Source organism: Solanum pennellii, chromosome 8, assembly GCF_001406875.1.
Source record: "Solanum pennellii chromosome 8, SPENNV200".
Taxonomy (NCBI): Eukaryota; Viridiplantae; Streptophyta; class Magnoliopsida; order Solanales; family Solanaceae; genus Solanum; species Solanum pennellii.
The window spans coordinates 67,827,783-67,854,472 of NC_028644.1; the positions used below are offsets into that span (position 1 = coordinate 67,827,783).

The 26,690-nt window shown below is 32.3% G+C and overlaps 3 protein-coding genes across 3 annotated transcripts; all 3 read left to right on the plus strand.

The window, feature by feature from the left end:
* The first annotated feature begins 2,212 nt into the window (after positions 1-2,212).
* Positions 2,213-4,998, plus strand: LOC107028752 (subtilisin-like protease SBT1.7). The gene has a single exon (XM_015229937.2). It carries the CDS (start codon positions 2,596-2,598, stop codon positions 4,828-4,830), a length of 2,235 nt encoding a protein of 744 aa, XP_015085423.1. The 5' UTR covers positions 2,213-2,595; the 3' UTR covers positions 4,831-4,998.
* Positions 4,999-9,722: 4,724 nt separating this feature from the next.
* LOC107028751 (subtilisin-like protease SBT1.7) lies at positions 9,723-12,177 on the plus strand. The gene has a single exon (XM_015229936.2). It carries the CDS (start codon positions 9,769-9,771, stop codon positions 12,004-12,006), a length of 2,238 nt encoding a protein of 745 aa, XP_015085422.1. The 5' UTR covers positions 9,723-9,768; the 3' UTR covers positions 12,007-12,177.
* Positions 12,178-16,333: 4,156 nt separating this feature from the next.
* On the plus strand, positions 16,334-23,927 carry LOC107028856 (subtilisin-like protease SBT1.8). Its single transcript, XM_027919079.1, has 2 exons — positions 16,334-17,548; positions 22,634-23,927. Exons 1-2 carry the CDS (start codon positions 16,444-16,446, stop codon positions 23,758-23,760), a joined length of 2,232 nt encoding a protein of 743 aa, XP_027774880.1. The 5' UTR covers positions 16,334-16,443; the 3' UTR covers positions 23,761-23,927.
* Positions 23,928-26,690: the final 2,763 nt, after the last annotated feature.

Here is a 26,690-nt window from a genome sequence, read left to right on the forward strand (position 1 = left end):
GTGGTCGATTTTGCATGCGTCTAAAGTTTCGTTCTTGAAAAACAACAAACAAAAAAGAAAAAAATAGTAAGCAAATAACAATATTTGTATTTGAATTTATGCGAATGTTACACTCTTTATGAAATCTTTGATTAAAGATGTAATTCTTTGATTTTTCTCTTCACGGATGTCTTGATAGCCAAGACTTCTTTGTATATGTCTTGATAGCCAAGACTTCTTTGTATGCGGAAGACTTGCAGATTACCACTGAGAAGCAACTATGCATGTATTTGTGTGTATTCTTTTGGTCAGAAGAAGACCTCTTTATATAGGCTTGAGTTAGGGCTTCAGGGATATTTTGGTCCAAGCAATTTTGACCCCCGAAGAACATGAGTCGGACTCATCTTGTCAACTTAATGGACTGACCCAAGTGATTTTGAACTAAATTTAAGTTATACAATTTTGAATTAGATATTAATCCGACTTTATCAACCAGTAATTTGACTTGGTCAACGTATGATGAATTTAAGATTTAATCCAAATTTAATATGGATTTATCAATAAAATTTCATTGTCTACAGGTTTGACTTGGTTTGGTGTTAAAAAAAGACTCGATTATATTTAGGTTGGTTTGGTTTTGACTAAAAAAAATAACCCGACAATGTATATATAATTTCAAAATTTTATTTTATACACAAAAATATATACTTTGATATAATTTTTAAATATTTCGTATACTTTTTCATGAATTTTTAACCAAACTAAGTCATTATATAAAACAATTTACCAAAGTAATACATTTTTCTAAAAGTTTACAAAACTAGTATAAACGTATTTCACGGTAACGTTTTAGGGTATATTTTATTTTTAAAAAACTAACAACATTAGGTTGATATACGTTACCGTGAGTAACATATATTAATCTGACGCCATCAACTTTTAAAAAATAAAATATATCCTAAAACGTTACTGTGGAATACGTTTATACTAGTTTTGTAAAATTTTAGAAAAACATATTGTTTTGGTGAATGACTTTATATAATGACATAGTTTGGTTAAAACCTCCTTTTTCATAGTTCTTATCTTTTAATTTCAAGTTTGAAAAATAAAATTTTGAATGGTTCCATAAAGATTATAGTCCACATATGTTGGTAATTATAACAAAACTTAAATATAAATCAAGTTAATACTAATGTAAGAAGAAAATTAATTTAACACTAAGAATGACAATAATATTGAATATTTGTTCTTTGGTTTTACATTGGTTTAGACAATTGAAATACATAGTCTGATTTTGATTTCCTTTAATATTTATTCATGTAACTAATACTAATTAAACTTATTTTAGCATGATTTAGTACTTTTATATTATGATTATTTTTATCATGACTTACAATATTTATTTTAAATGATGATTTCATTATTATTTTTTATTAAATACTTTTGTGTCATCAATACTCATCTCATATTTTATGTTATTTTTTTTTAAAAAAAACACCTTAAATAATAATGGAGGGACTAAAAATATTATTATCCCTAAAAGGAAAGTCCAAGTCTTTGGTGACTTCAAGAAGTTATTGAGACGTTGATATTTTAACTTATTAATAGGGCAAGAAAAATAATGAAGACATTCCTACGAGTTTCCTAGAAAAAACGTAATTGATTCACATCGATACCTTTGAATTTTTTTAGCATATTGTGGCCAAATAAGAAATCTCTAACCAACTATACATGTCAAAAAGACCAAGTCCAATTTCTACAATTATCCATGGCAAAGTCTTGCAATAATTTTCACACAAAAAAAACATGAATTATGAAAAGCATTATTGCTATTTGTGAACTAAAAAAACCCGTAAAAGTTACCGAATAGAGTAAGGATTGTTCAATTCGGTATAAAGAAACATTCTTATTATAAAATAGATAATGTGGGAACATAATACAAATGCCTCTAATACCATAATCAGGAAATGAATTTATCTTGATTCTAATTCAGCTTCATGATATCTTATGAGGGGACAATTATCCAAGATCATAAAAAGAGGGGCTTCTTACGTAATTGTACGACTGCAAAAAAAAAATTGACTAAAAAGGTTGATTCTATAAGTAATGTATCAATATTGTACGAATAGTGTATAAGATGTATATACTTGTTTATATAATATTTATACATTGCACCAATTCATTTTCTACAACAATGTTTTATTTTTCAATTCCAACCAACTCAAATCTTCTCTGAACACCCCAAATTTTAGATATGAACTCGACTCTATTGATATAATTCACTTAAATAGATGTATTTTTTTGAGAACATGGATTGCAACTTCATTTGAACATAATATTTGCAGCTTTTTATTACAAAGTTAAACGTTTATTAGATAAACTGTTGGAGAACAAATTTACAGTGGATGGTCTTTTGGAAAATCTACAGCTTCAGTTTAGCATTCCCATTCACACTTAGTGGCCTTTCTTTTCTTTTTTTTCAATAGTACTTTTAATTTTCTTGTCCACATTATTCTTTTTTTTTCCCCACTAAGCTAAAATAATGTGATGAGCAAAGAATCACTATAAATAGACAGTTATATCAAAGCAGATAAATTACTTCTTGTATTTGCAGCCATGGGATTCTTCAAAATCCTTTTTGTTTTCATCTTTTGTTCTTTCCCATGGCCTACTATTCAGAGTGGTCACGAGACTTATATAGTCCATGTTGAATCCCCCGAAAGCCTAATTTCTACTCAATCATCGTTAGCGGATTTAGAGAGCTATTACCTTTCTTTTTTGCCTAAAACTACAACAATCAGCTCAAGTGGAAATGAAGAGTCTGCTAGCATGGTATATTCTTATCACAATGTAATGAAAGGATTTGCAGCAAGATTGACTGCAGCACAAGTGAAGGAAATGGAGAAGAAACACGGCTTTGTCTCTGCTCAGAAACAGAGGATTTTGTCCTTGCACACTACTCATACTCCAAGTTTTCTTGCTTTGCAACAGAATATGGGCTTCTGGAAGGATTCCAACTATGGGAAAGGCGTGATCATTGGAGTTATAGACACTGGAATTCTTCCTGACCATCCTTCACTTAGCGACGTTGGGATGCCTTCCCCACCTGCTAAGTGGAAAGGAGTTTGCGAGTCCAATTTCACAAACAAGTGTAACAACAAGCTCATTGGAGCGAGGTCTTACCAACTTGGCAATGGTTCCCCGATAGATGATGATGGACATGGTACACACACAGCAAGCACAGCTGCAGGAGCCTTTGTGAAAGGTGCTAATGTATTTGGGAATGCTAATGGAACTGCTGTTGGTGTTGCCCCTCTTGCCCACATAGCCATATATAAGGTGTGTAGTTCTGATGGTTGTTCTGACAGCGATATTTTAGCTGCCATGGATGCAGCTATAGATGATGGTGTAGATATTCTTTCAATCTCTCTTGGTGGAAGTCCAATCCCTTTCTATGAAGACAGTATTGCTATGGGGGCATACAGTGCAACAGAAAGAGGCATTCTTGTTAGTTGCTCAGCAGGCAATGATGGTCCATTCCGTGGCTCAGTAGATAACTCAGCCCCGTGGATTCTTACAGTAGGTGCCAGCACCCTTGACAGAAAGATAAAAGCTACTGTTAAGCTTGGAAATAGAGAGGAATTTGAAGGAGAATCTTCTTATCGTCCACAGATTTCCAACTCAACATTCTTCACTTTATTTGATGCTGCAAAAAATGCAAGTGATGAATTTAAAACCCCTTATTGCAGACCAGGGTCACTCACTGACCCTGCCGTAAGAGGAAAGATAGTATTATGTTTAGCATTCGGTGGTGTAACCATTGTTGATAAAGGACAAGCTGTGAAGGATGCTGGAGGTGTTGGCATGATTATCATCAACAGTCCAGATGACGGTGTTACTAAATCAGCTGATGCTCATGTTCTTCCAGCATTGGATGTTTCAGCTGCAGATGGAACAAAAATCCTTGCTTATGTGAATTCAACATCAAACCCTGTTGCTACAATCGCATTCCAAGGAACAATAATTGGAGACAAAAATGCTCCTATGGTTGCTGCATTTTCCTCAAGAGGACCAAGTAGAGCTAGTCCTGGCATCTTGAAACCTGACATAATCGGTCCTGGTGTTAATATTCTTGCTGCTTGGCCTACCTCCGTGGATGACAACGAACATACCAAATCTACATTCAATATAATATCAGGAACGTCGATGTCTTGCCCTCACCTTAGTGGCGTAGCAGCTCTGCTGAAGAGCACACATCCTGATTGGTCTCCTGCAGCTATTAAGTCTGCAATCATGACAACTGCTGACACGTTAAACCTTGCCAATAGTCCAATACTAGACGAAAGGCTCCTTCCTGCCGACATTTTTGCCACTGGTTCTGGACATGTTAATCCATCAAGGGCGAATGATCCAGGACTAGTTTATGATACCCCATTTGAGGACTATCTACCTTATTTATGTGGTTTGAACTACACGAATCGACAGGTAGGTAACCTGTTACAACGCAGGGTGAATTGCTCGGAGGTGAAAAGTATCCTTGAAGCACAATTAAACTATCCTTCATTTTCCATATCTGAACTTGGATCAACTCCTCAGACATATACCAGAACTGTGACCAACGTTGGTGATGCTACATCATCTTACAAAGTGGAGGTAGCTTCACCAAAAGGCGTTGCCATCGAAGTTGAACCCTCCGAGCTAAATTTCTCTGAGTTGAACCAGAAGTTAACATACCAAGTGACATTTTCCAAGACAACTAGCAGCTCAAACTTTGTGATTGTTGATGGATTCTTGAAATGGACTTCTAATAGGCACTCAGTGAGAAGTCCAATTGCAGTTGTGTTAGCCTAGTCAAAAATTGGCTTTATGAGTGCATTAACTACTCATACATTTTATTTTACTGAAAATGCTGTTTGTTTTCGTTATTTACTTCATGTGAGTAATTTGGGTACATGTGAAAAAGTTTCGTAATGGTGAAGATATAAATGACCGCATAGTATAACGATAACACTATTAAATGAAAGTTAGAAAAAATATTTTTGACCCTTTTACCATCTTAGTAGTAGGACAACAAAAACAAGTCCTAAGAGTTTCCTAGAAAAGACATTAGGCTAACGTTCGATTCCGTTTACGAAATTCAGTTCAGTTTTTGATTTGGTGAAAATGTCAATTCAAACCAAATCAAAATAAATTTAGTTTGGTTCGGTTTGATTACATTATCATTTTTTGAGATTACATTAAGTGTTATTGAACAAATTTACCTCCAATTCAACTTCTATCATCGAAATGTGAGAGTTTATTATTTAGGGATTTCAATTTTCAGTCATGAGAGTTTGAAAATTTAGGGTTTCAGAATTGGGAATTACGTAATAACTTTTAATGGGCTATTGACATTGGATAGGCTGGACTATCAGTGTAGTGTAGTGCTAAAATTCGTGTATTCGGTTAAATCGAATTAATTTTTTAAAAAATTGAAAAATCAAATCAAATAAAAAAACCGATATCGAAATTTAAAAAAATCCCAAAATATGCCCGGGCCTAGTTGTAATTAACTCACATGTCCGGGATAAGTATTTCTTACACGTAAGTGGTTTTAAAGGTAAAAAATATATATTAAATAAATCATACACATATACTGTACTAACAAATTTATTTTTTTATTTGAATTCTATATAATTTAGTAAGATACAATAATATTGATGTATTCATTGTACTTTATGCATAATAAATTTATCTTTTATGTGAATTCAATGTTAATTAGAAAGATACAATAATTTTAATATAATCAAAATTAACCTTCATTGAATTTCAATACATGACTCTTTAAATTAATAAATATTAGTTTATGAGTAAATAATATTTCTACTAAATAATAATATTTTAACGCAACTAAGCATAAAAATAAAATAATTACAAACATATACCCCTTTACATTCATACCCTTACTAAATACTTACATTGTATACCCCCAACTAATTTAACAAATATTACTTGAATGACTATGTGAGAATTTCGGTTCAATACTTAAATTAGGACGTTAATGCTAAACTTGTTAATATGACAAAAAAAAATGGCAATTTTCACATATAGCAAATAAAAAATTCATATTTGTATGTTATAGCAAAGTTTGCATAATTGCGCTCCATAGCAAACATAAAATTATATAATTCGCTATACATATACAATTGTATAATTCGCTGGCCTAAATTGTATAATTCGCTGGCCTATTTCGCTACAATTGTATAATTCGCTATCCTATTTCACTGCAATTGTATGATGCACAATTGTATAATTCACTGCCTATTTCGCTGCAATATTATTATAAAATTTGCTTTGCATACAATTGAATCGAATTAAAATGTATGTATATTGCATAATTATAAGTGTATAGCAAGAAGATGTATGTTTTTCTCTCTCGCTTTATACAAAAACAGAAACACAATATATACACTTCTGTTGTATAAAGCTAGAGAAAATTGTATTTCACTGCAATTGTATAATTCGCAATTGTATAATTCGTTGACCTTTTTCTCTGCAATATTTGTATAAAATTTGCATTTGTCTACAATTGAATTGAAGTAAAATGTTTGTAAATTGTATAATTAAGTGTATAACACGAAGATATATGTTTTTGAATGTGTATATACAATTTTCTCTCGCTTTATACAAAACAGAAACAGAAATTATACACTTATGTGTATAAAGCGAGAGAGGCGAGAATGAAAAATATTTTCTTTCTTTCGAACGCACTCTATACCAAAATACCCCTTCACTTTATATGTAATTTTCAATCACTTTAATTATTAATGGAGGATATATCATTTCTATGCGGAGAAATGTATGATTTTTGAGTGTTTCACGTCTAAACTTTGACTGTTTAAATTACGTCAAATTTGAGACATACATGACTTTAACCCATAATTTCCACCTCAAATTACACAAATTTAATTACTCTTCTTAAATATGAATAGCGTTCATAATTATGATACTAAGAATATAAACCAACACAAAAGTATAAGATTCACTATCAACAAAAGTTTCTCATTTTTTTCAAAAAATTAAAAAATACTTAACAATTATTTTTTAATCTTAATTTCGAATTTCAGACTCCTAATTTCGACTCCACCTTCGCGGCTTGGACGGGCTTGTTAATCACACTTTTGACGTGGTCATTACTTTTACTTTATTTTTTATGGAAATAATGAAATCAACTAGTCTATTATTTGTGTAAAACAATTTTACATACTTTCTCTTTCAATCATGACTTTTTTTTTCCCACACGATAACACAAAAATGTCTCATCGTGAGTTTTAACGTGTAATGGAGGGCATATTTTAACGATAACGGCGAAATCAAGTAAGAGCAAAGGGATTCATTTGAGTATTTTTTGGTGAAAAAATTATATTATATATATGAGGTTAGATTTTTTTTACGTTGATTTTTTTTTTTTTTGTGTGTGTGTATTTTTAGTTCATTACATATACATTTGTGGGTGAAAATCATATGACCTTATCACTATTATTGACAACCCCTTCCCTTTTATAGATACTTAAATTATGTCGTTTCGAATTTGCGAGTGTGGAGGAAAATGAAATTAAGTTAACGTTGATAGTCTTATAAGGACAAAGCAATATATGTGAATCTGATTTTAATCGGATTAGTGGACGATAAATACTTAATAGTGAAGCTTAAAAAAGAAAAACATATAGTTGTTTGATTGAGATAAAGTGGATCATGAAAGGTCGTGGACCACTTTGTTGTGACACTTTTTTGTGGAAAATTAGACGGATAGATTGGTGGTTTAATTATAATACGTGTGGAGAATTTTCTCGATTTTTTTATATTTTAATTATTTTTAATGAAAATTCATGTTTTGCTACTGATCACCAAAGCCAAAATATAATGTAATAAGAAATGAATTTTGGAATTTTCCCTACCTAAACCCTTATAATAATTAATAGAGTAAGGATTGTTCAAATTCGCATAAAAAAATTTATTCTTAATTAGCCCCTTTCTGCACGCCAACTGAAATTGAATGAATCAAAAATTAGAATGAATTTGACTCTAATAAATATCATGATTAATTTTATTATCTTAGTCCTAACTCGGCCACAAAATAGCTCATGAGGAGACACTGCCCAAGATCGTAAAGGGAGGGCCTTATGCAATGTAACAATATTGTATAATTATGTATATATGATGTATAACTATGTATCAAAGATGTATATACATCCATATACTCTGTTTGTACAATGTTTATGCATTGTATCTGTTCATCTTCCTCAACAATGTGTTTTCTTGAATCTCAACCAACTCAAATCTTCTCTAAATATGACTCAACACTTAACAGACGCGCATAATTTTATACGTATCGTGCCCCAAAGAAAGGGGAAAAAACCAAATTTTTTTTAACACAAATAATTGATTGAATTCATTGTTTACTTTCCATTTTTGATATACATAGATTATATTATTAATTATACACTTATTATTCATGATTTAAATACATATGTTATCTATCCATCCACTAATTTTAATTTCATTCCTTGGATTTCCACATATAAAAACAATATTTTTTTCTAGCAGCCCCTGTTGGTCCTTTGTGCCCCCACAAGGAATCAAGTGGACTGAAATGTAGTGCCAATTTTCTCTAGGAATTTCTGCAATTTAAAGGAATAAATAGATAAATATGGATTTCCACATATAAAAACACAGCACAAAATTAATAAAAGTTTAAGTTTGTGTTGGGATATTAGGTCTTGGGTCAACTTTTGTTAGTTAAATGAGTTTGATGATTAGAATACGCCATAATTATTATGATAATAATAGTTTAAAAGTTCAAATGAAACATGGAGTCAAAATTAAGTGTAATTTTTCGTGGATTTACATTTATCTAATTATCTCACTCGTCATTTTCTTATGTCGATCACCACTCTCCTCTCTCGCTTGCCTCTCTTCATGTATCTCTAGTATACATGTACTTAATACGATTCTCATGATGTTTATGGGGATGATTCACATATATCTGGATACCTCGGTCGCCTCTTTTCTTTTTTCGCTCGTGTTTCTCATTGTTTTTGTGTATTTTATAGCAAAAATACGTGTACATAGATAAGTGTATCTGATCTAAAATCTGGTACAAAAGTATTAATTATTGAAACAATATATAATTAGTTCAAACTATGAATAGAAATACTCAATATGATAGACACATTTATCTTTCTTTTTTTTTTTTAACTAAGAAATTTTCGTTAGTAAATAAAAGAACTTTCAAAGAAGAGTAAAAACAAGGGAGGCTAGACCTTACCTTATCGATTCCATTGCATTTATCTTGTTAGATACTTTTACGTTTTATTTCTCGGATGGTTCTCACTTTAGAAAGTACCAACTTTGATTGAATATGTCATGTTTCTAATGTTCTTATCATATTGAAATGCATGGATGTCCAATGAGCCTTTTCTCAATCGAAAATGACATAGATAAGTCAAACTTTAAACGGATGTCATATATGAGCTTTTTCCAAAAGTTTAACAACAAATTTGAGCTTTTTTCCTTTAAGAGATAAAACGAAATTAAATTATATTATAGTGGATGTCATTTGGAAAATAAAACTATAGAATATAATTTTCTGATACTGGAGAAGTGATAATTTTGTTCATACACATGGTCTTTTTTCCACAATAATTTTTCTAGATGTTGAATAGGTCAATAATAAAACACTATAAATAGACAGTTGCTTCAAAGCAGAGAAATTCATCAAATAAATCATACTTCTTGTATTAGCTAGCCATGGGATTATTGAAAATCCTTCTTGTTTTCATCTTTTGTTCATTCCCATGGCCTACTATTCAGAGTAATCTCGAGACTTATATAGTCCATGTTGAATCCCCTGAAAGCCTAGTTACTACTCAATCATCGTTAACGGATTTAGATAGCTATTACCTTTCTTTTTTGCCTAAAACTACTACCACAATTAGTTCGAGTGGAAATGAAGAGGCTGCTACCATGATCTATTCCTATCACAATGTGATGACAGGGTTTGCGGCAAGATTAACTGCAGAACAAGTGAAGGAAATGGAGAAAAAACATGGCTTTGTCTCTGCTCAGAAACAGAGGATTTTGTCCTTGCACACTACTCATACTCCAAGTTTTCTTGGTTTGCAGCAGAACATGGGTGTATGGAAGGATTCCAACTATGGGAAAGGCGTGATCATCGGAGTTATAGACACTGGAATTATTCCTGACCATCCTTCTTTTAGCGATGTTGGGATGCCTCCCCCGCCTGCTAAGTGGAAAGGAGTTTGTGAGTCCAATTTCACCAATAACTGTAACAACAAGCTCATTGGAGCCAGGTCTTACCAACTTGGTAATGGTTCCCCGATAGATAGTAATGGACATGGTACACACACAGCAAGCACAGCTGCAGGAGCCTTTGTGAAAGGTGCTAATGTATATGGCAATGCTGATGGAACTGCAGTTGGTGTTGCTCCTCTAGCCCATATAGCCATATATAAGGTGTGTAATTCTGTTGGTTGTTCTGAAAGTGATGTTTTAGCTGCCATGGATTCAGCTATAGATGATGGAGTAGATATTCTTTCAATGTCCCTTGGTGGAGGTCCAATCCCTTTCCATAGAGACAATATTGCTATCGGGGCGTACAGTGCAACGGAAAGAGGCATTCTTGTAAGTTGTTCTGCTGGAAATAGTGGTCCATCCCTTATCACAGCAGGAAACACCGCCCCTTGGATTCTTACAGTAGGTGCCAGCACGCTTGACAGAAAGATAAAAGCTACTGTTAAGCTTGGAAATGGAGAGGAATTTGAAGGAGAATCTGCTTATCGTCCAAAGATTTCCAACTCAACATTCTTCACTCTATTTGATGCTGCAAAAAATGCAAAAGATCCATCCGAAACCCCTTATTGCAGACGAGGGTCACTCACTGACCCTGCTATAAGAGGAAAGATAGTATTATGTTTAGCATTCGGCGGTGTAGCCAATGTTGATAAAGGACAAGCTGTGAAGGATGCTGGAGGTGTTGGCATGATTATCATCAACCCATCACAATATGGCGTCACTAAATCAGCTGATGCTCATGTTCTTCCAGCATTGGTTGTTTCAGCTGCAGATGGAACAAAAATCCTTGCTTACATGAACTCAACATCAAGCCCTGTTGCTACAATTGCATTCCAAGGAACAATAATTGGAGACAAAAATGCTCCTACGGTTGCTGCATTTTCCTCAAGAGGACCAAGTAGAGCTAGTCCTGGAATCTTGAAGCCTGACATAATTGGTCCTGGTGCTAATATCCTTGCTGCTTGGCCTACCTCCGTGGATGACAACAAAAACACCAAATCTACATTCAATATCATATCAGGCACCTCAATGTCTTGCCCTCACCTTAGTGGCGTGGCAGCTCTGCTGAAATGCACACATCCTGATTGGTCTCCTGCTGCTATTAAGTCTGCAATGATGACAACCGCTGACACGTTAAACCTTGCCAATAATCCAATACTCGATGAAAGGCTCCTTCCTGCTGACATCTATGCAATTGGTGCAGGACATGTTAATCCATCAAGGGCAAACGATCCAGGACTAGTTTATGATACACCATTCGAGGACTATGTACCTTATTTATGTGGTTTGAAGTACACAGATCAACAGGTAGGTAACCTGTTACAACGCAAGGTGAATTGCTCGGAGGTGAAAAGTATCCTTGAAGCACAATTAAACTATCCTTCGTTTTCCATATTTGGACTTGGATCAACTCCTCAGACATATACCAGAACTGTAACCAATGTTGGTGATGCTACATCATCTTACAAAGTGGAGGTAGCTTCACCAAAAGACGTTGTGGTGGAAGTTGAACCTGCCGAGCTAAATTTCTCTGAGTTGAAGCAGAAGTTAACATACCAAGTAACATTTTCCAAGACAAGTAGCAGCTCAAACATTGAGGTTGTTGAGGGTTTCTTGAAGTGGACTTCTAATAGGCACTCAGTGAGAAGTCCAATTGCAGTTGTGTTTGCCTAGTCAAAAATTGGCTATATAAGTGCATTAAGTACTCGGACATTTGAAAATGCTGTTTATTTACACAATAAACTTTATGTTACTTTTTCATATATATTATTAAATGTATTGTTTCAATAAACTTTATGTTCACAGTTGATTGAAGAATGCAAAAGAATGTCCTCTTTGATGTTAGTGTCCATGCACTGCTCAACTTTTCTTCTTGATTCCATTGACTTCTCGAGATAATAAATATTACTTGAGTGATCATGTAAGATTTTCACTTTATATTTAAATTTGGGAAATTTGTTGTCACCCTTTGATCCAGAATCTTGACAGTGACTTCAAAAATAAAGTCTAAGTCTTTGGTGACTTCAAAAAGTAATTGGGACGTTGATGCTTTAACTATATTAGTAAGACAAGAAAAATAATAGAGACATATCCTATGAATTTCCTAGAAAAAACGTTGTAATTAATTCGAACTTACTTAAATTTTTTGACATATTGTGGACAAATGAGAAATCTATAGCCAACTATACATGTCAAAAGACCAAGTCCAAATTCTACCATTGAAGGGGTCTAATGTACATCATCCATAGTACATAATTTATCTTCCAAAGAAATTAAATTAACCAATACATATTTAGTTTTGTAATAATTTTCACAAAAAAACAATAATTACAGAATGCATTGTTGCTATTTGTGTGTGGCCCATATTGTATTGGTAGCATTTTTATACTAGTTAATAGAGTAAGGATTGTCCAAATTGGTATAAAGATATCATCATTCTTAATTAGCTCCTTTCTGCTGCACGCCCAGTGAAATGGAATGAATCAAGAATTAGGACGACGTATATGACTCTAATATAATAAGAAATGAATTTGCCCTACCTAAACCCTTACAACTAGTTAATAGAGTAAGGATCGTTCAAATTCGCATAAAGAGATATTCTCATTCTTAATTAACCTATTTCTACACGTCCAATGAAATTGAATGAATCAAGAATTAGAATGGATTTGTCTCTAGTATCATAATTAAAAAGATGAACTTTTCTTAGTCCTAACTCGGCCTCAAAATAGCTCATGAGGAGACACTGCCCAAGATTATAAAAAGAGGGGCTTCTTATGTAACTGTACATCTCATGACAAAAAAAATTCCTACTAAAGTGGTCGTATGTATATGCAAAATGTATAATTATGTATATATGATGTATAACTATGTATCAGAGATATATAAATATTCATATGCTCTGCTTGTACATGCATTGTATCTGTTCATCTTCCTCAACAATGTGTTTTCTTGAATCTCAACCAACTCAAATCTTCTCTAAACACTCCAAATGGTTTTGTTGTTGCCTAGATCTTATTGAATTGTATATCTTTTGCACATAAGAAAAAGATTTGATTATGATATAAGGACTCAACACTTCACGATAGCGAATAATTTTAAACGTATCCTGCCCTAAAAGAAAGAAAAAACAAAAAAACTTTACTCGCCTCTCCTATTTTACTCGCCTCTCTCTCTCTCTCTCGCTCACCCCTCTCCCTGTATCCGGTATATATATGTATTTGGTGTGATTCTCATAATGTATATTGGGATGATTCATGTATACCAAAATTGAAGGAGATCAATGTACATCATCCATAATTCACGTTTTGTCTTGCAAATAAATTAAAGTAACCAACTTTAGTTTTGTTATTAATTTTTTCAATCTCGATCAACTCAAATTTCCTATGAACACCCTAAGTTTTAGATATGAGCTCCTCTCGATATTTCAAGTCTATTGTTATATTATTCATTCAATACGATTCATATTTACAACATGTTAAATTTTAAAATTTGAGTTTCAAGCTCTTTATATGTTAAAGTGCTTGGATAAATGACTATTTAAATTAATTCTTGTATGTAGAAAGATGTTCATTGTATCCAAGGAGTATAATTAAGCAAATTTACAAATTCATTCAATTTAACTAAGTCTATTCACACTTAGTAGCCTTTCTTTTGCTATCTCTTTTAATATTCTTGTCCACATTATTCTTTTTTTCCCTCTAGCCAAAATAGAGTGATGAACAAATAAGCTAGAGAGTTTGCTTTTAGTAGATCAAATTGTGATTTATTTTTTGATTTTTGGTTGCTTCCATTGAATCTTTTAATGTATTTAGTTGATTTTAATTTTTAAATTAATGTATACTTGATTTGTTTCACCTTTATGATCTATTACAATTTTATCGTGTATAATATATCCTTTTCAAATATTAACTTTTATACATAATCCTAATTTATTGAACACAAATTAGTATATATCGTGTTCATAGTTATGTATTGGATACACAATTATTACAAATTTCATTTTCTTTTACTACCAATACATACACCCAACCTTATTCAACTAGTAGAAGACTATTATTTCTAAAATGAAAGTCTAAAGTCCGCTTGAATTGACTTAAAAGTTGATCAAATCTACTTTTAAAGTTCTTTTTTTATTTTTGAGAGTTTTTGACAAAGCAGAAAATAACTTAAAATAAGTTAAAGATAACTTTTAAAAAAAGTTTTAAAAATTACAAGTAGCTACTTACTTACTTTTCATTTTTTAACTTAAAAGTTACTAAAGTTTAACTTTAAAAAAAATAGGGAAAAAAGTCTGAAGTATATTCAAACTTTGATCGAAATTATAGTAACGATATCGAACTTTGGAAATGACCTTTTACCCACCATGCACTATTTAATAGTGTATTTTAAAGCTATATATGTGTCCACGTGAACATCACAAATATTGCATCATTATAAATAGTAATGTGTCCACGTGAGCACCTATATACCTTTAAAATACACTATTAAATAGTGAAGGGTAAAAGATCATCATAAAGTTTGATATCGTAACAATAATTTCGATCAAAATTGAGATATTTTTTGGACCCTTTTTCCAAAAAATACTTTTTATGACGAGAAAGTAACTGGGATGTTGAGTCGTTGACGCTTAACTTATTAATATGACAAGAAAAAATAGTCCTATGAGTTTCCTGGAAAATACATTATAATTAATTCACATGGACACTTTTTATTTTTTTTTAAACATATTGTGGCCAAATGAGAAATCTATAGTTAGGATTTCAAATTGGATTTTTTTTCATATATCCATTTTAAAAAAATTTAATATACTCCATGGCTATAATTTGATAATTACGATTTGTAGCTATATATAAGAGAGAGGAGAGAGGCGAGCGAGTGAGATTGGAAGAGGGAGGAGAGAGGGTAGAGAATGGAGAGAGGCGAATTGTATAGGTCTATCTATCGAACTGTATAAGTCTATCTGTTAAATAATTGTATATTTTGTAGCTGGTATACGCATGTACTTGTATATCTGGTGAGCGAGATTGGGAGAGAGGCAAGTGATAGAGGGTAGAGAGACGAACTGTATCTGTATAGCTGTCAGAGGCAGAGAGTGGAGAGAGACTAATTGTATTTGTATAATTGTAACATTATTGTGTATATATATATGTATAATTTATAGTTGTATATGTATAAGTGACATAATTACAACTAAAATTTAGCCGTAAGCCATAATTTATTCAAACTAGAGCTATATTAGCTAATTAACTAGTATACCTTGCTTATACGCATAATTTTCCTTTTTAAAAAAAAATTAATTTGTACATATTTTTTTATTAGTTTGTTAAAACAAATATACTGTTTGAACAAAATCTACTGAATTCAGCTGATCCCGCATGTAGGTAGCTCTACCCTTCACGACATGCCAACTATACATGTCAAATGTCCACGCAAGTCCAATCTCCATGTAACACGTTTCGTCTTGCAAAGAAATTAAATTAACCTAACTTTAGATTTGTTATTAATTTTTTAATCTCGATCAACTCAAATCTTCTTTGAACCTCCCAAATTTTATATATGAACTCATCTCATATTTCAAGTCTATTGATATATTATACGTTCAAAATATTTACGTTTGTGAGATGTCAAATTTTAAAATTTGAGTTTCAAAGCTCTTTACAAGTTAAAGTGCTTGGATGGATGACTACTAAAATTGATTCTTGGAAGAAGGATCTTGAATAGCTGCATGTTTTTGAGAACATGCATTGCAATTTCATTTAGACATAATATTTGCAACTTTTTATTACAAAGTGATTTTACAGTTAAAGATTTGTATGTAGAAAGATGTTCATTGTATCCAAATATAACTAAGCAAATTTACAGAAGATGGTCTTCCGGAAAATCGACCAATTTCATAAAAGAAAGTTCAGTTTAACTAGTCTATTCACACTTGGTGATTTAAAAGAAATTGTAGACAAATAGTTGAGAGACAGTGAGATTTATTAATTTTAACTATGTTGTCCACATTATTCTTTTTTTCCACTAGCTAATAAAGTCATGAGCAAAGAAGAACTATAAATAGACAGTTGCATCAAAGCAGAAAAATTCATCAAATACATTATCTTTTCAGCCATGGGATTCTTCAAAATCCTTTTTGTTTTCATCTTTTGTTCTTTCCCATGGCCTACTATTCAGAGTGATTTCGAAACTTATATAGTCCATGTTGAATCCCCTGAAAGCCTAATTACTACTCAATCATCGTTAACGGATTTAGATAGCTATTACCTTTCCTTTTTGCCTAAAACTACTACCGCAATTAGTTCGAGTGGAAATGAAGAGGCAGCCAGCATTATCTATTCCTATCACAATGTGATGACAGGGTTTGCAGCAAGATTAACTGCAGAACAAGTGAAGGAAATGGAGAAAAAACACGGCTTTGTCTCTGCTCAGAAACAGAGGATTTTGTCCTTGCACACTACTCATACTCCAAATTTTCTTGGTTTGCAGCAGAACATGGGTGTATGGAAGGATTCCAACTATGGGAAAGGCGTGATCATCGGAGTTCTAGACACTGGAATTCTTCCTGATCATCCTTCTTTTAGCGACGTTGGGATGCCTTCCCCGCCAGCTAAGTGGAAAGGAGTTTGTGAGTCCAATTTAACCAACAAGTGTAACAACAAGCTCATTGGAGCCAGGTCTTACGAACTTGGCAATGCTTCCCCGATAGATAATGATGGACATGGTACACACACAGCAAGCACAGCTGCGGGGGCTTTTGTGAAAGGTGCTAATGTATATGGCAATGCTAATGGAACTGCAGTTGGTGTTGCTCCTCTTGCTCATATAGCCATATATAAGGTATGTCGTTCCGATGGCAAGTGTCCTGACAGTGATATTTTAGCTGCCATGGATTCAGCTATAGATGATGGAGTAGATATTCTTTCAATCTCCCTTGGTGGATCTCTGGACCCTCTTTATGATGAAACTATTGCTCTCGGGGCGTACAGTACAACACAAAGAGGCATTCTTGTTAGTTGTTCTGCTGGAAATAGTGGTCCTTCACCTGCCTCAGTAGATAACTCAGCCCCTTGGATTCTTACAGTAGGTGCCAGCACGCTTGATAGAAAGATAAAAGCTACTGTTAAGCTTGGAAATGGAGAGGAATTTGAAGGAGAATCTGCTTATCGTCCAAAGATTTCCAACGCAACTTTCTTCACTCTATATGATGCTGCAAAAAGTGCAAAAGAACAATCTAAAACCCCTTATTGCAAACCAGGATCACTCACTGACCCTGCAATAAAAGGAAAGATAGTATTATGTCGTGCAGGTGAACTTTCAAATATTGAAAAAGGACAAGCTGTGAAGGATGCTGGAGGTGTTGGCATGATTATCATCTACCCATCACGATATGGTGTCACTAAATCAGCTGATGCTCATGTTCTTCCAGCATTGGTTGTTTCAGCTGCAGATGGAACGAAAATCCGTGCCTATACAAACTCAATATTAAACCCTGTTGCTACAATCACATTCCAAGGAACAATAATTGGAGATAAAAATGCTCCAATAGTTGCTGCATTTTCTTCTCGGGGACCAAATACAGCTAGTCGTGGAATCTTGAAACTTGACATAATCGGTCCTGGTGTTAATATCCTTGCTGCTTGGCCTACCTCCGTGGATGACAACAAAAACACCAAATCCACATTCAATATTATATCAGGAACCTCAATGTCTTGCCCTCACCTTCACATCCTGATTGGTCTCCTGCTGTTATTAAGTCTGCAATCATGACAACCGCTGACACATTAAACCTTGCCAGTAGTCCAATACTAGACCAAAGGCTCCTTCCTGCTGATATCTATGCAATTGGTGCAGGACATGTTAATCCATCAAGGGCAAATGATCCAGGACTAGTTTATGATACCCCATTTGAGGACTATCTACCTTATTTGTGTGGTTTGAACTACACAAATTCACAGGTAGGTAAATTGTTGAAACGCAAGGTGAATTGCTCGGAGGTTGAGAGTATCCCTGAAGCACAATTAAACTATCCTTCATTTTGCATATCGAGACTTGGATCAACTCCTCAGACATACACCAGAACTGTGACCAATGTTGGTGATGCCAAATCATCTTACACGGTGCAGATAGCCTCACCTAAAGGCGTTGTTGTGAAAGTTAAGCCCAGCAAGCTAAATTTCTCGGAGTTGAACCAGAAGTTAACATACCAAGTGACATTTTCCAAGACAACCAACAGCTCAAAGTCTGGGGTCTTTGACGGATTCTTGAAGTGGAATTCTAACAAGTACTCTGTGAGAAGTCCAATTGCAGTTGAGTTTGCATTGGCTACAAAGTATTCAGACATTTGAAAAAAATGCTATTTGTTTACACAATAAACTTTATGTTACTTTTTCATATATATTATTAAATGTATTGTTTCAATAAACTTTACGTTCACAGCTGATTGAAGAATGCAAAAGCATATCCTCTTTGATATTGGTGACCATGCCCTGTTCAACTTTTCTTCTTGATTTCATTTTTTTCGACAAATAAAGTGACTTCTCGAGATAATAAATATTAGTTAAGTGACCGTAAAAGAATCTCAGTTCATAATTAAGCACCCTTTGATCCAGAATCTTGACAGTGACTTCAAAAATAAAGTCGTAGTCTTTGGTGACTTCAAACTTATTAATAAGACAAGAAAAATAATAGAGACATATCCTATGAATTTCCTGGAAAAACTGTTACGTTGTAATGTTACGTAAACCCTTACAACTAGTTAATATAGTAAGGTTCGTTCAAATCCTTATAAAAAAAAAGATTCTCATTCTCAATTAGCCCCTTTCTGCACCCCCAATGAAATGGAATGATTCAAGAATTAAGACGAATATGACTAATATAATGATAAATGAATTTGCCCTACCTAAATCCTTACGATTAGTTAATAGAGTAAGGATTGTTCAAATCCATATGAAGAGTAATTCATTCTTAATACTCGGCCTCAAAATAACTCACGAGGAGGAGGGGCTTCTTATGTAAATGTACACCCGACAAAAAAAACTTTCTTACTAAAATGGTCGTAGTATATGTAATATATCGATATTTGTATGAATAATGTATAATTATGTATATATAGTATTTATACATTGTATCAATTCATCTTCCTCAATAATGTGTTTTCTTGAATCTTAACCAACTCAAATCTTCTCTAATCATTCCAAATAGTTTTGTTGTTGGCTAGCTCTTATTGAATTGTATATCTTTTGTATATATATATATATATATAAAAAAGATTTGATTATGATATAGAGACTCAACACTTTAAGAGTCGATGTTCATTTGATTCCCTAACAATATGAAATAGTAACACTTTCTTTAAGCAAAAAGATAAATTATAAAATCAAATTAAAGAGGATTGATCAAAAAATAACATTAACTTGTTGATGCTCAGCTTATTCATATGATGACCCAAAAAAAAAAAACTTCGAATTTCCTGCAAAAGACGTTGTAATTAATTCACATGGATATTTTTTATTAACATATTGTGGCCAAATGGACTTACTAACACAAATATAATATAATAGTACTTTCCTAAATTAATATTCGGTATATTAATAGTTTATCTAAGACAATAGGTTTTTTCATGTCTTGATTTGTGTCAATGAAAAAAATCACTCATTTTCGATACGATAATATGACAATATATTTTCAGAAGATCCTATATAAATATACTACCCACTAATATTATCTTTAAAAGTATGAATATATCTAAGATAATTTAAGTGAAATGTGATTTTATTATCTTTCTTAAAAATTTAAATCTAGTTAAAACTCATGTCTAACTTTTTTATTACATCCAAAAATTCTAGTGTTGTCACGACTACGAATTATCTTCTTGAATGCACGTGGAATGGTCTCCTATGTTGACACATTTTAAATGAGAAGCCATTTATGCATATGATTACAAAAATTTCGTATGTTGCTTATATAATTTATCCTCTCACCATCATACATCGAATGTTTCTTGTAAAGATACACTGAATAATATTTTGTTATTAAGAAACAATGAACATTATATATAGTGAATTTTGTTTTTACAATGAATCACTGAATTTTTGAATTTATTTTATAATGAATCATTAAAAAAAAAATATTACCGTGATTCATACATATACATTGTGCTTTATGTATAATGATTTTTAAAAATATAAATTCAATAAATATGATGTATAATTTAGTAAGATACAATGATTTTGATATACTCAGTGTACTTACTATATATAATAAATTTATTTCTTATGTGAATTCAATAAAAATGATACAAAAATTAATAAGATATAATTATTTTGATGTAATCAAAATTGACCTTCATTGAATCTCAAAAACACTCTTTAATTAATAAATATTAATTTATGGATTATATAATATCTTCGTAGAATAACAATATTTTATGATCTCACATATATTAATTTAATGAGATTTTAAGGTATGCAAGCAAAATCTACTAAATTCGATCAAACCTGCGTGCAGGTTACTAGCTCTACCCTTCACGTCATACCAACTATGTATGTCAAATGTCCACGCAAGTCCAATTGAAGGAGATCAACGTACATCATCCATCATTCACGTTTTGTCTTGCAAATAAATTAAATTAACCAATTTTTATTTTAGTATTTAAAATTAACCAATTTTAGTTTTATAATTAATATTTTTAATCTCGATCAACTCAAATCTCCTATGAGCACCTCGAATTTTAAATTTGAGCTCCTCTCTCGATATTTCAAGACTTGACATATTATTCGTTCAAACTAATTGATGACTATTTAAATTAATTCTTGGAAAAGGATCTTGAATAGTTGCATGTTCATGCATTGCAACTTTATTTAGACATAATATTTGCAACTTTTTATTACAAAGTGATTTAACAGTTAAAATTTGTGTGTAAAAAGATGTTCATATAATTAAGCAAATTTACAGTGGAAAGTCTTTTGGAAAATCTACAAATTCATAGAATAAAGTTCAATTTAACTTTAGTTTCATTCACTCTTAGTGGCCTTTCTTTTCTTTTCTTTTAAGTATTACTTTTAATTTTCTTGTCCACATTATTCTTTTTTTCCACTTGGCTAAAATAATGTCATGAGCAAAGATGAACTATAAATAGACAGTTGCATCAAAGCAGAAAAATTCATCAAATACATTATCACTTCAGCCATGGGATTCTTCAAAGTCCTTCTTGTTTTCATCTTTTGTTCTTTCCCATGGCCGACTATTCAGAGTGATCACGAGATTTATATAGTCCATGTTGAATCCCCTGAAAGCCTGATTTCTACTAAATCATCGTTAACGGATCTAGACAGCTATTACCATTCTTTTTTGCCTAAAACTACTACCGCAATTAGCTCGAGTGGAAATGAAGAGGCTGCTACCATGATCTATTCCTATCACAATGTGATGAAAGGGTTTGCAGCAAGATTAACAGAATCACATGTGAAGGAAATGGAGAAGAAACGAGGCTTTGTTTCCGCTCAGAAACAGAGGATTTTGTCCTTGGATACTACTCATACTCCGAACTTTCTTGGTTTGCAGCAGAACATGGGTGTATGGAAGGATTCCAACTATGGAGAAGGCGTGATCATCGGAGTTATAGACACTGGAATTCTTCCTGACCATCCTTCGTTTAGTGATGTTGGAATGCCTCCTCCGCCTGCTAAGTGGAAAGGAGTTTGTGAGTCCAACTTCATCAACAAGTGTAACAACAAGCTCATTGGAGCGAGGTCTTACCATCTTGGCAATGGTTCCCCGATAGATGGTAATGGACATGGTACACACACAGCAAGCACAGCCGCGGGAGCTTTTGTGAAAGGTGCTAATGTATATGGCAATGCTAATGGCACTGCAGTTGGTGTTGCCCCTCTTGCCCACATAGCTGTATATAAGGTATGTAGTTCTGATGGCGGTTGTTCTGACAGTGATATTTTAGCTGCCATGGATTCAGCTATAGATGATGGAGTAGATATTCTTTCTATATCCATTGGTGGATCTCCCAACTCTTTCTATGATGACCCTATTGCTCTTGGGGCATACAGTGCAACGGCAAGAGGTATTCTTGTAAGTTGTTCTGCAGGTAATAGAGGCCCTTTGCTTGCCTCAGTTGGAAATGCAGCCCCTTGGATTCTTACAGTAGGTGCCAGCACGCTTGATAGAAAGATAAAAGCTACTGTTAAGCTTGGAAATGGAGAGGAATTCGAAGGAGAATCTGCTTATCGTCCACAGATTTCCAACTCAACCCTCTTCACTCTATTTGATGCTGCAAAACATGCAAAAGATCAATCGGAAACCCCTTATTGCAAACCAGGGTCACTCAAGGGCCCTGTTATAAGAGGAAAGATAGTATTATGTCTAGCAGGCGGTGGCGTCTCCAGTGTTGCTAAAGGAAAAGTTGTGAAGGATGCTGGAGGTGTTGGCATGATTGTCATCAAAACATCACAATATGGTGTCACTACAACAGCTGATGCTCATGTTCTTCCAGCATTGGATATTTCAGATGCAGATGGATTAAGAATTCGTGCTTATACAAACTCAATATTAAACCCTGTTGCTACAATCACATTCCAAGGAACAATAATTGGAGATGAAAATGCTCCAATAGTTGCTGCATTTTCTTCTCGGGGACCAAGTAGAGCTAGTCCTGGAATCTTGAAACCTGACATAATCGGTCCTGGTGTTAACATCCTTGCTGCTTGGCCTACCCCCGTGGATGACGACAAAAACACCAAATCCACATTCAATATTATATCAGGCACCTCAATGTCTTGCCCTCACCTTAGTGGTGTAGCAGCTCTGCTGAAGAGCGCACATCCTGATTGGTCTCCTGCTGTTATTAAGTCTGCAATCATGACAACGGCTGACACGTTAAACCTTGCCAATAATCCAATACTAGACGAAAGGCTCCTTCCTGCTGACATCTTTGCAATTGGTGCAGGACATGTTATTCCATCGAGGGCAAATGATCCAGGACTAGTTTATGATACCCCATTTGAGGACTATGTACCTTATTTTTGTGGTTTAAACTATACCAATCGAGAGGTAGGTAAAATGTTACAACGTCAGGTGAATTGTTTGAAGGTGAAAAGTATCCCTGAAGCACAATTAAACTATCCTTCATTTTCCATATTCAGACTTGGATCAACTCCTCAAACATATACCAGAACTGTGACCAACGTTGGTGACGCAACATCATCTTACAAAGTGGAGGTAGCTTCACCAAAAGGCGTTGCCGTGGAAGTTAAGCCCACAGAGCTAAATTTCTCTGAGTTGAACCAGAAGTTAACATACCAAGTGACATTTTCCAAGACAACCAACAGCTCAAACTTTGTGATTGTTGATGGATTCTTGAAATGGACTTCTAATAGGCACTCAGTGAGAAGTCCAATTGCAGTTGTGTTAGCCTAGTGAAAAACTGGCTTTATAAGTGCATAAAGACATTTGATTGTAGTGAAAATGCTGTTTGTTTTCACAATATACTTTATGTTACTTTTACATTATTAATTGTATATTTACAGCTGATTGAAAAATACAAAAGAATATCCTCTTTGATTAATGCACATTAATTTCTATTAGTGACCATGCCCTGCTCAACTTTTCTTCTTGAACTAGACAATAGCAAGCACGAGCCTTAGGTAAATTAATATGATTATAATTTAATTGATTTAAATAATATTTATTAAGTTGAATTCATTTAATTCGAATATGATTTGTTATAGTTCTATAAGTTTGAATTTAGGTCAATGGGTTGATGAGTGCTTAATCTTCCATAAAATGAAGGGTTTAAATTTCAGTAGCGTTTTATTCTTAACATTAATTACTTATTCTCTAAATTATTTTTCAAGAATTAATACCTCTTAGAAAAAATAGTAGGAAATGTGATTGACGAAGAAGATGGATTGAGGCGTGTAAAATCACTTTATTTAAAGAGATATTCCCCGTATACATATTGGAAAATACAAATAAATCCCTCTTGGATACAATAAAATCCTATATTTATACATGCAATTTTTTCTTAGACTACTTATAGAGAGTCTTTATTATATTTGTTGAACTTAAGAGATAATTTTTCATAGTCATGTTCTTTCACGAACATATGACTTTTCATAATAGTCATGTCCTTTCATGAAAAGTTGTGTCAATTTAATTTAAAAATTTTATATATTACAAAATATTCGACAATACTAACATCAATTATTAGGATTATTAATGTGGTAAAATAGTCACGTCAATCATTATTTTCTCAATAAATATGTCAAGTTCAAATATGATAAGTAAAAAGTTAACGAAAAAGTATTGAAAAGAATCAAAAGGTAAATTAGAAAAAATAATCTTCAATGGTCATATCAATCATTGTTTTCTTAATAGATATGTCAAGTTCAAATGTGATAAGTGGAAAGTAAATTAAACGAAAAAGTATTAAAAGAGTTAAAAGATAAATTAATAAAAACACTCTTTTTGTTTATGATTTTTTTAAAAGTGTGTAAATAAAATGTAAACTAATAATATGAAGGAATAGATTCATTAATAATTGTGCATAGATAATTTCTCTCTTAATATTACTCACATATGGAATAAACCAAAAAAAAGTTTTAAAAAAATAACAACTAATCATGAAATGACAAAGCACACATTTTGATACCTCAAATTTAAACTCACTCTTCTATTATAGTAAATTTAATTATTTTGAACATATAAATAACTTTTTGAGATAATAAATATTATCTGAATGACTCGATAAAAATTTCAGTTCATACTTAAATTTGGGAAATTTGTGGTTACCTTTAGTGACTTTAAAAATAAAGTTTTTAGTCTTTGGTGACTTTCGAAAAGTAATTGGAACATTAATGCTTAACTTTATCAATAAGACAAGAAAAATAATAGAGACAATATCCTATGAATTTTCCTAGGAAAAACATTTGTAATAATTCAAATGAATGCATTGTTGCTATTCGTGTGTTGCCCCTCATGTATTAGTGGCACTAGTTTCAGCACACGTGCGTTGCACGTGTATCCTATGTTAATTTTTTTTTATGTTTCATTATAACAATTAGAATTCTACGTGTACATGCATGTAACGAATAACAAAATCCAACAATTACAAATAAAATTATAAAATTGTGACAAAAACATCAAATGAGGAATCTTATTTTAATGTATAAAATTTATCTAACAAACTGTAAATTTAGAACTTTAGATAGTAACAAAAGATTAACTTTAGCCTAAAGAAAAATACAATTAAAACAATCAAAAATTTATGGAAAATCAAATTAAAGAAGTTTAATCACAATAACATCAAACGAGGAATCTTATTTTAATGTATAAAATTTATCAACAACTGTAAATTTAGAACTTTAGATAGTAATTAGCCAATCTGCATTATATATAGTCACAAAAGATTAACTTTAGCCTAAATAAAAATACAATTAAAACAATCAGAAATTTATGAAAAATCAAATTAAAGAAGTTTATAGAGAGAAAACACATACAAAATAAACAAAGAAAAAAACATGCAACAACATACACATTCTTTTGAAGACTTTAATCATAACAATATGTATATGGAAAAAAAGAAATACAAAATCACTATATATTTTTTCGAGTTTTTGGCGACACTTCTCCCATAAACAATTATAATTCAAGAGACTTCTTTATTTAGTTAAAGTATGAATCAAATAGAACAATAATGATATAAGTGGCACTATTTAAACTATAGAATGAAAAAAATAACCTTAGTTAGAATACTCATGAAAGAAATAAAGATGTATATGGATAAAAATAGAGTAATTAGATGGTGTAGGTTATGAAGATGAATATGTTATTCCTTATTACAATGAAAAGAAAGAATACAATAACTGCAGTTGTTATTCAAAATAATAGTAGCAATTAAAGTTGCACCAAGTAATTTGTCTAAAGTATTATTGTGAAACAATGCAAATCTTTAGTGGGCATTGATTATGGTCTTTATATATTGATTTAACTCAATGATCCCATATTAAAATAATTTACATTTTAGTATAAAGAAAAATATTCAGAGAATTGGAACTATTTGTCTTTAAAAGGGTAGAAATGCCTAATATTTATTTATAAATATTGTCTTTCAACTTTTTGACTTTAACCAAAATTTTTAATATTTAGTGTGGCATATAGAATGATTACTATTTATAAATAAATATTTTATAATATTTTAATTTAATACAGGATAAAATGATAATCTAATTTTATACGCTATTATTTAAATATTTTTTTACCCTTCAACCAAAAACAACCTCCACAGGCAAAAAATAGACAAATACAATGAGAACTTATCACACAGTGTAATATAATACCAAAAGATT